The sequence below is a fragment of the Priapulus caudatus genome, unplaced genomic scaffold (genome assembly GCF_000485595.1).
Source record: "Priapulus caudatus unplaced genomic scaffold, Priapulus_caudatus-5.0.1 Scaffold17, whole genome shotgun sequence".
Classification (NCBI taxonomy): domain Eukaryota; kingdom Metazoa; phylum Priapulida; class Priapulimorpha; order Priapulimorphida; family Priapulidae; genus Priapulus; species Priapulus caudatus.
Window position 1 is genome coordinate 1505173 of NW_014577078.1, and position 11149 is coordinate 1516321.

The 11149-nt window shown below is 41.9% G+C and overlaps 2 protein-coding genes across 4 annotated transcripts in view; one reads left to right on the forward strand and one right to left on the reverse strand.

The window, feature by feature from the left end:
* The window catches only part of LOC106810779 (LIX1-like protein), a 54486-nt gene extending 43787 nt beyond the window's left edge, over nt 1–10699 (reverse strand). Inside the window, exons 1-2 of one of the 3 annotated variants that reach the window (XM_014814236.1) lie at nt 10615–10699; nt 8176–8445 (exon numbers count right to left, since the gene is read on the reverse strand). In XM_014814236.1, coding sequence (XP_014669722.1) covers nt 8176–8395 — 220 coding nt within the window. In that variant the 5' untranslated portion in view covers nt 8396–8445; nt 10615–10699. Of the gene's footprint in view, nt 1–8175; nt 8446–10490; nt 10591–10614 lie in introns of those variants that run through there. The other 2 variants (XM_014814245.1, XM_014814228.1) reach the window with 2 other exon arrangements.
* The window catches only part of LOC106810800 (dysbindin protein homolog), a 5805-nt gene continuing 5283 nt past the window's right edge, over nt 10628–11149 (forward strand). The window contains exon 1 of the mRNA XM_014814255.1: nt 10628–10712. The gene's annotated coding sequence lies outside the window, so the exon portion shown is untranslated. The remainder of the gene's footprint in view (nt 10713–11149) is intronic.

Genomic DNA, 11149 nt, shown 5'->3' on the forward strand with positions numbered 1-11149 from the left:
ACAAGGGCTACGACCGATGTAGGACGCGGGCCCGGCTCGCGAACTCATCATACTCGTACTGACTGCCAAATTGATCAATCAGACTGTCCGAGCTTGAGTGCGGCTAAAGTTTTTGCGTGCTGTAACTGCTAGTCGCGCACTGAAATACGCCGCTATCCGGATCAGTTGCCCGCAAGATGGAGGTGATGGGTAGGCCCGCTTTGAAGCATGCCTAAGTTGCTGGATAAGTTGCTGCGCTAGGGACTGTTTGTGTACGCAACAGGGGGCGTTGTACAGGGCGGGTCCGGCGGGTGCCGGACCCCCCCCCTGCTCGCGGCAGAAAAACGCGGGATCTTTAAGGAGGTCTAGATTTCAAGGGTTTCTGGGGAGGGCCAGCCCCGTTAGCGTGCTCGGCAAGATTGGGTTCGGTTAGCCCCCGCCCCCGCCGCTGCGGTACAGAATTCTGGTATCGCCCCTGCGCAGATCCGGCTGGCAAGGCCGGAGTTAAATACATTGCTGGCTTGGCGGAAGGGTAGAACGTAACAGTGTAACTGGAGCTGCGCATAAACCGGTGCTAAACTTAGGCGCACGTTTGAGCTGGTGGTGTGCAGGGTACGCTTCGGTTTAGCGGCCAAGCTGGCCCAGGCTATACCGGATAGGTTCGGAGTTGAGATCGATGGGTGCAGTGCTTAGGGGTGGTTAGGTTGTTTTGTTTTCGTGACACGATCGTCGTCGCTGCGGCGCTTCCATGCTGTTACTGTAGAGGCGAATTGAGATTAGTGTCATAGACGACATGTCAAACGAAAAACAAACACCAACAGCGCAGCCGGTCGATGGTGGACCAATATCGCCGTTTCGCGGAAATTTTCGTTTAGGTGATAGCCATATGAATGTCTTGTGGTCGTATCGTCGATAAATTTATTCCCCGCCGTCAGCATGCGCATTGTCTAATATACGATGCATGAAATGAATGTGTTTAGATTTTTAGTTTTTTATATGTTGTTACGTATTGCAACAGTTAGATAAATGCTAAACAAGCAGCAGTCATTTGCAGGGCGACGATAGCGCCTTCAAGGGCGGTACACGCCGGCTATCCTAAATATTCCGTTTTGATGAGGAGCGAATTTTCACGACGTTGGTATATAAGAATAATGAGGAATGATTTGGACGTGAGGAGGCAGTAAAGTATGGATTTCATTATCGTGCTTGTCTATTGTCTTTGCCGAGAATGTGCGCGCTAAGTTCTGTTCCTCTGAAGTGAAAGTGTACGAACGTGTGTTAGTAAGTGTTAGACGGATAAGGCAGAAGTATGATGATGGTTCACTCTGACTATTAGGAAGGACAATATTGTCGCGAGCTGGCGCTACGTCTATTATATGCGGTCTAGACTCGTAATTGCGTTGTCGCGGTACGTGCGAAAGTGCGACGCCTGAGTACGGTTATTTATCGAGCAGAGAACGGACGAGCGCGGTTGGCTTGGTCGGTGGGCGTGGCTTCCATTGGGATGACAGTGTTTTGGTTTTGTCAGCGACGGTGTTGATTGAGGAAAGGTTTACAGTACGTATACACACGCGTTGATCTGTAAATGATAACTAGCTGCCGATATTCCGCCGGAACCTTCTATCGGCTTACAGCGCTGCAGGCTTTTCAAATATAAAATGGCGAGTGTGGTGCGTGTTTCGCCATAACGTGTTTGGGTTACGGTTAGACCCCCCCCCCCGGTACAAATCCTGTACACGCCCCTGCGCAATCCGGTGCAAGACCCGAATTAAATTTCGCAATGCGCACGCGCATAGCCTTGTTTGGGTCACATAAAAGTCACATTGTTGGCTGTGAAGTGACGTAACAATGTAAACTGAGCATGCGCAGTAAACCCGTGCTAACTTAGCCTGTTTGAGCCCCGTGTGTCTGTACGCTTCGATTTAGCGCCAGCCAGGCCCAGGCCTAGACCGGGCTAGTTCGATGTAGGATCAAATGTTGCAGGCTCTACGGGGTGTTAGTTTTGTTTTGTTCTCGTGACACGATCGCTCGTCGCTGCGGCCGATTTCCATGCGTTACTGTCAGAGGCGAATTGAGATTAGTGTCATAGACGACATGATACAAACACGTCGATGTGGAACAACAATATCCGTTTCGCGGAAAATATTTCGTTTAGATGATAGCCCATCTAGAATAGTCTTCGTCTCGTATCTCGATAAATTTATTCCCGACCGATCAGCAAATGCGCCATGCATATAATATACAGATGCAATGAACATAATGTGATTTATTTATTAGTTTTATTATATGTTGTTACAGTATTGAACAGTTCAATAAATGCTAAACAAAGCAGCAGCTCATGCAGGAGCGACGATAGCAGTTCAAAGGCGGTACACGCCGGCTATCCTAAATATCCAGTTTTATGAGGAGCAAATTTTCAACGACGTTGTATACTAAGAAATAAACTAAGGACATTGACTTTGGACGTAATATGCACAGTAAAGATATAGAGATCTTCATTATCCGTGTTGTCTATTATCTTCCGAAAAATGTGCGCCGCTATAGTTCTGATCCTCTGAAGTGAAGTCGTACGAAACTGTGTTAGTAAAGTTAGACGGATAAGGCAGACGTATGGATGATGGTCACTCATGCAACTATTAGGACAGGACAATATTGTCGCCGAGTGCTGCCACGCTATCTATATTCAGTCTATACGTAATTGCGTTGTCGCCTCCCTGCAAAGTCCGACTGCCACTAGTAACGTTATTTATAGAGCAAAGAAAAAGCGCGGTTGCGCTGGTCGGTGGGATTCAATTGGGAATGACAAGTGTTGGTTTGTCAGGCGACGCTTGAATTGAAGGAAAGGCTTACAAGTACATGCATATAACACATGCGTATATCTGTAAACTATAACTAGCTGCGATATTCCGCCGAAACCTTCTATCGGCTTACAGCCGTGCAGCTTTCCAAATAATAACAAAATGGCGATGTGGTCCGTGTTTCGCCATAACGTCGCCTCATGACGCCACGTTACGAATTTAGAAACAGTCCTTGGTAGTCCTCCTGTCCCAGTAAGAACAGCCCTACAAAAACTATTCATTTATTAACATATGCCAGACGTTTCGCTGCGGCATTTCAACATAGCTAACTCACAGGAGCTCATGAAAAATTCCCGTCTGTCAAAACAACAATAATCATAAATATGACATAATAATATGTGTGTGAACAGAACTTGGGCAGAACTAGAATTTGTTCGCCACAAGCTCCCATGAGTGAACTCGTTCGTAAAACGAGTAACTGGCTATAAAAAAAAACACCGGTCAAAGTTGCACTGCTTAGCCCGGAAGGATTCACTGCAACAGTGACTCGAGGCACTAGTCGGTAACATTCTATGGAGGCCATACACGCGTGCATACGCAACTAAGAAGGAATGGTGCCGCATTCGCTCTCATCTGTCATCTTCGCCTTTGTGTCGATGTACGTTTATAGCTGCTTTTGCCGCTGACGGAAATAAGCATGTTTATTGGATCGCGTTTCAAGCAAGGTTTACGACGCGATGTTTCGTTACCGCGAGCAAAGTATAATTGTTACCATAACAACAGCGTAGACGCTCTCACAGCGGCACACTTGATTGCAACGTACTCCACCGTATGCCAGGGGTATAAATGCCCGTACCCTATACGGCTCGTCCCGGACATCGGCCTGATGATACTCGATACATGGAAATATGGGCCAAAGAAATGCAAAGCTATGGAAATCTGATGGCATCATCCACGGCATAATATTGTGAATGCGTGCGTCTGTGCGCGCGCGCGACTTAGGCCCTACAAGAGGCACAAGGTAACAAGTGAGGCATTGTGCGAATTTCCTGAATGTAAAGCGAAACAATTATTGTGGCCACTTCGACACGCGCCGGCAGGTGACTGCTACCTTGAGCTTACACGTTACTACGAAATTACCAAAGATATAAATATACTCTTACTAATCCCTATATGGTCAGCCATGATGATCTATGCATATGGTGATACATAAAATGAACCTGACATTACCAAAAGTTAGCACATTATTATAAGAGTAATCATCAAACTTTATAAATTCACAAATTTGCGTCACTATATATATATTTACAAAAGCTATATATATATAGCTGATTTGAAATTATATCATGTTTATCCATGCATGTACCTTGTGATTCTGTGTTTGCACTGGCAGTAGCCAATCCAGTTTCATAGCTATGTCGATTTTCTCCTTCTATTTCTATTTTATTTCTATTCGACAAATTAACTATCTAGGTAGTTTTCTGCTTGGCAAGATTTCTGGATCACTCTCTACTTACTCATCAGAAATGCATGAAAACAAATGTCTTGTAGACTTACAATTTAGACTAAACAATTAACACGTAGTGACACTGTGATGTACATAATTAATTATAATACGCTACAACAACTGGACAAAAACTTATACTTTCTGCCATAGAAAATATGTTATGTTGAGTAAATAAAATGTTTTGTCTCGTGGCTTTTCCAGGTATGACCTCCCTCTCGTCTACCTTCGCAGATGATATGTGTGACTGTGTGAATGTGAATGTGTGAATGTGTGAATGTGTGAATGTGTGACTTTGTGAATGTGACAAAAACTTTGAAATGACATGAACTTGTGACATGAACATGTGACATGACATGATTGTGACATGAACTTTGTGACTGTGTGAATGTGTGACTTTAATGGGGTGATACTCAATTAGGAGTGTTCCCAACTTTAATGTCATTAATGGTCATAATAACATATGGTCATGGTCATATATATTAGTTTGTTGTTTAATGTCATTTAGGTTAGGGTTAGGGTTAGAGTTAGGATTATCAATCATTAATCGTTAATCATTAATGATATCAAAGTTGGGAACACTCCTAATGGAGCGTTAGCCTAAATATGTGAGTGCATTACTACCGCAGAGGCGCATTTTCATGCTGTATAATTAGGTGATTGCCCTTTAAGCCTTGTTGTGATCATGAGCGACAGGGTCCCCAATTATCTATTTAAGGAAAGTCTACCCTTAGTGAAAGCCCGCCCAAAATGACAGCGCACACTGATACGTGTCACGTGCATGCTGCGTCACGCGACACTACCGTCACGACGCGATAACATTGTCGGTGTTCACGCGGGTCAGGTCAACGCTGGCATCATCCCGCTAAGCTGGCTTAGCCGTGCCTGTCTGGAACAATAGCTGCCTGTGGTTGTGGCCCAGTTGGAGATGCGCCCAAAGAGCTAATCACTGCAATAGTTGCCCGGGAGACCGACAGGCGTCCTTTGGTGTGTGCGCGCGCGTGGCGGCACGGGCAGGGGGAACTGCACCGTACTGTGCGTAACCAAGACACGTTATATAAAATAGCACAATCTCTCTGGGACTGTTGTTATTATCAAGAGCAAATAAACTGTGTATATGTCATGAACATATCAGGAGCGTATAATGACATTATTGTCATTATACGCTCCTGAACATATTTGATGTCATCTACCCCCCCTTATCCCCCTTGATTCCCTTTATCTACTCCTGTTATTATGAACCTATTATAAGGGCCCATCGCAATATCCTGCTTATCCGTAGGGAATAAACCACCCATCAATGCATGTAAGCCATTGCCGCCAACTTATGAAGGTTATTGGCACCATCATCACGACGTGAAAGGTCTGGATTTTGTTCCTATCTATTATAGTGAAATTGAATTGGTATGTTTTAATTGTTATATCTATCGCATTATATCTATCTAATATATAATATTATATTCACCGAATTTACTGTACATCGCTACATGTGTTGTTCGTTAAATAATTTATATTTAATTTATATTTTTTTCCTATTGCTAATCATGGAGATCATATAGCAGAATAAAAATTCACTTTTCACAGAGATAAACCTAATCCACAGCCAGTTCAATTTCACTACATGTGATGAAAAACCTGGTTTTTTATACTACGTGCGCATCATTGTTTGCACAATTTTCAGAACTGCCAGTTTAAAAAACAAAACCGAGTGCAAAATTGCTGTGTTCACTAAATTATTGTAATCCTTAAATTACTCAATAAGAAACGGTGCCGGTCTATTGAACAGCTAAAAATGTGCTTACTGCGACTAGGTATAAATAATACTGCAACTGACGCTGTAAAGAACTATCATCGACTTAAAACAGTTTTTTACCCGTCTTTATATGGGATACATAGGCCTATATAATGTGTGCGTGTATAATATACCTTTTCATACTATATTATTATTATAGAAGGGGCATCGTAACGAATTCTCTAGGCTATACTAAATTCCTCCTGGGAATTCCGCGGATTCGAACGAATGGAGAAGTCGAAGCTAATTACTACATCTGACCTCAGCTGCGAAATTGGTGCGCATTACACACGGGTGCACACCGGTGACGGCAGCGCACAGATTACAACACCACACTGCTTGTCCCAAATTACTACGCAGATGGGTACCGCATCCGTGGCATATGGTCAATGCTCTTGACCTTCAGATTACCAGAAAGGCACGTTCTGGTCACTAATGCCTGCACGCATAGATATATGCTTCCTACCATTCTATTCCAGCTTTCAGGCGAATAGCAGCCGGTCGGTCACCTGAGAGGGATCACCCCAACCAGCGACCCTAACAATTTAATCACTAATGACAGGATGACATCCACATACATACACGGCTGTGTTCGAGTATGTGCCGTCATATGGCCTTCTCTTTGTATGCACACGTGGGTGTATGAGTGTGTGCGTATGCGTGTGCGCTACGCGCGTAGGCTACTGTGTGTGCGTGCGTGTGCGTGTGTTGTGCATATGCGTGTGTACAGTAGTACTGAATTGTAATGAATATATACAATCGAAACTATGTAAAACAGACCTCACCCATACCATCCACCCCCTGGCATCAGACGTATATCAGTCAGACAGTACATACGTAACAACATTTCTAATATGGCAAAGATAACTGGTACTAAGATACTGGCAAGATCGCCTGGTCACATCAGTTTTGCTGATATTTTACAGACCTCGGATGAGTAACACTAGTAGCGGGGTTAGGTTGGAGCAACAAGTGGGCGATAGCTGTAACTCTAGTAGGACCATATGGCAGGTTTCTTCCATACAGCAGCCTCGTGCAGAGGAATAAACAAGACACGGTTGTCGTACTCTGTGAGACTCTCACTGAGAGTAGGACTGCCAAGTTCTACTTACAATGATCACAAATTTAAGTTTCAAACGTAACAAATCCAGTACACTGCCGATTTACAAACAGGGAAGATTACGCACAGTTAAAAGAACATTTTCATACACGAAACGAATAATATATTTAAAGTTAAAATTTTGTCACCGAGTTGACTTTCTGACTTTTAAATCATGGATTGCAAATACCTATGAAACGCCAGCATGTATAAACTGTCCAAGAATCATAGCATAAACTAAACAGTTATTGTGGTTCTCAATAGAGCTAACCAGCACTAAACGAACCGGTGCTACTGTTACTTCAATACTGGATGTCGTGCGCTAGACAGAAGTAATGTTTCGTAACACAAGAAATCAATGTAGATTTGATTGCCGACTTAGTGACTGGTCAAGGTTATATGTGCCCTGTGTATGGTCTGTGCCAGTGAACACTCTTCCACAAATGCTTTTTCCAAGTAATACCCACAATACACATGGTCATGAAATGTAAACACTGCGAGGTCTAGTTGAATGGGGGCCAGAGTAAACATGTGTAATGGACGAGCCTCCACATGCACACACATACACACATATATATATACCATGAACTGTCTTGTATTACTAGCCTTGAATGTACAAGGCAGGAATGAAAATAAACATTTAGAAATCTCAGCTGGGTGCTTCTGGGATAGAAATGAAAGAAGTGGTCAAAACCTGTCGTCTGGATGCTTGTGTTTGCTTGTACGCATACCTCCATAAATACATGTCTAGACAGATATTGGTGAATATATATAAATCAAACCAAACATGTTGAATGCGAACAAGCATGTGTTCTATTAAATATCTGAAGATTTACTATAGATAACTGTAAAAATTACGTTTGGGAAAACTCCTATATTGATAACTTAAATGTGACATGCTAATTCACACTGATCACAATATTCTTCAAGAACCACAGCAGCCTTCATAAAAAAGTATTCACTCCAGCAATTCTAAAAATACTCCACTAGAAAATCTACTTACTTCGTCCATATCCTTGTGTGTGCTTTGAAAAACTGTTCACCACCGCATCCACTGCTTCCTTGAGAACCATTTTTGCTGAACCATTGACTGGAATCCACGAAGGAATGCCCGGAGTCCATGCTTTGCTTCCTTGGGTTGGGTATCCAGGAACAATAGGTGGTGCAACAGGACGTGCAATGTTTGGTTGTCGGCGTGCCATGGGACTTTGAGCTGAAGCCATATCTTGCTTGTTAGCCCACAATTTCGGGCTTTTCTTTTAAAAATCCTACTCTGTGAGATATTAAAATAGTGTAGGTGTTAGGTGTATATAAAACAATTCTGTTTAAGGTGAAAACTTACTTGGAGTTATGGAAAGCTGGCATGTTTGTAAATAAAAAGGATACTGGTCAGCCGCTTGCATTCAGCAAAAGAGACTTGTCAGTTACATCCGCTCCAACGTACAGATGATGAGAGTTTAAGTGTATATTGGGCTGCTACCTTTTCATAATAAAATATAATCATCTGTCCCATGTTATTAGCTTGAAACAGTTAGCATGGTATTTTACTTAATATTAACTAATATTTCTTAATAGATGGTGTCCAAATACTCCTCTATATTCTATAACACACAATCTCATCGCAAATACTCCACTGCCCGCACAAACCCACAAAAGATATAGCCGTTCAGAAAACATGAGTGCCAAAATTGCATCCAGTTTGCTTCATTTCAAACTATCACAGTACAAATATACAACCAAGCTCATCCATCTCTATATATTTGTTTGCTTGTTAAAATTATCAGTCTTCCACTGAATACAACTCAATTCAACCATAAAACGTTGCAAAATTCTGCAAAATGTAGTCTCTCTGTGGAAAAGTAAAGCTGAATAATTAATGGTAGATATCTGCATATCCCTTCATTATGGGAGTAGGCTTCTTTCCAGTACCTGGCTTGGATTGGAGCTAGATGGCATGGCTCGTCTTGAAGCTCAGAAGCAGAGGGCAGTTAGCACATATGCAGTGTGCAGCCATTTATTATGCACTAACCACTCATTATTATTTTAATTACCATACAGATTACAGACAGAATTTTCCACAAGGTTACCTAGGTAAATGAAGTTGTACCCAGTAGAAAGAAAGCTGGTAATTTTATCAAGTGAACATTGGTCTACAAGCAGATACAAACACGAAGGTTATGCATTTGTTGCTCAACCTTAGTTTTGGACCCTGGTATATGTAGTGCGCATATATGTGCTAAACTAGGATTTGGCCAAATTTGTGCTGCGATAGATAGAAACGAAGCAAGCAGTTTATTATTTTGGTGCTTTCCTACCTGCTAAACTTCTGCTAAGTTTAGGCACAGTGGCATCTGTGCAGTGCAGAGAGTATCAGAATGGTGCTTATGTGAATTTATTAGGTGATACAGACTACATAAATTAAACTTTTGCAGTGATTAATCATTTTAATGAGGGATTATTCCCTATCATTTCATTACTGGAGTAGTCCAAGTGCCGCTGAGAGGGTCTATGTCCCCCGGGGTACTGCCGGAACGTACCCTGGGTACGGTGGGGTATACCGGAACGTACCCTGGTACTATCTAATATGCCGGACCGTACCTAAACATTGGTCTACAAGCAGACAAACACGAAGGTGTCTGGTTATGCATTTGTTGCTCAACCTTAGTTTTGGACCCTGGTATATGTAGTGCGCATATGTGCTAAACTATGATTTGGCCAAATTTGTGCCAACGTTCCGGCAGTACCCTGGGGGACATAGACCCTATGAGCCCAAGTGCCTGTGATTATCTACTACAAAGTACAAGTAGTACTAGTGTTACAGTGTGCATGCAATACCAAACTGCATGCCACAACAAATATCATCCATTGGTAAAATTTATTAGAGTAACAGAACATTCGTATACACAACAATTTAGATATGGTGCACGGCACATACAATATCACATACGAGTTGAGCTAAAGCTACGGGATGCATTTTCTAGTACTACTAGTACTACTACTAAGTAATGGTACCTACACATCAAGTAGGTAGATATACAAATTACAATGTACATCAAGAGTAGATGATAAAACATTGTTTTATCATCTACTCTTGATGTACATGCATCTAGCTCCCTGGTAGTGATGCACACCAGTGTAACACATGTGTAACACAGTGTAACACAACAGTGGCACATCATCACAACACAACACTTGTCGCAATCACAACGCAGTGATACTGATTACCCTATGCAGCTAAACTATTCTCTAGCTAAACGTTCTCCATTTTACATTTACATTTAATTACACTCTCTGTGGAAGCATATGAGTTTCTCTTACCCAATGGCAATGATATTAGTAGTGCATATATCTCACAGGCTCCAAATTCACATCTACACTACAAGATACGAATCGATCATACCTATGATCATACGAAGAAAGTTTCAAAACAAGATAGACGTACCGCTCAATGGCGCTTCAATCGCTGATGCGATCTGGGATCATGGCGTTGTGATGGCTGTCCACCAATAAAAATTGTATCGATACATTACAACTACACAGGTAAGTTAGTTGTGGGAATGATGTATTTTTGAGCAAACTCGCATATTTATGACAATGAGTAAGTAATACAAGCTAGGTTACCCACTACCCACTTTCAATCGCCATGTGCAGACATCGTAACCCGGAACCCTAAATCCATCATGTTTCATTGTTTGACTAACAACATTGTTGAATTTATATTTTCGCTTTCATCGATCTGCCTGCCTACCGAAAAATCGCATTGAACAATATACACTAATTCACCGGACATATATTAGCATATCCATATATCTGATATATACGCATGTAATATATTTTAACCTAATTTATTTTATAAACATTTTCTTAGGGTTCATTTTAAGGACTGCAGCGCCATCTATCCATATTAAGACTTGGTAATTTTATTTTTTCCTAGTATAACATAAATTATTATTATTGTTGGTTATATTATTATTATT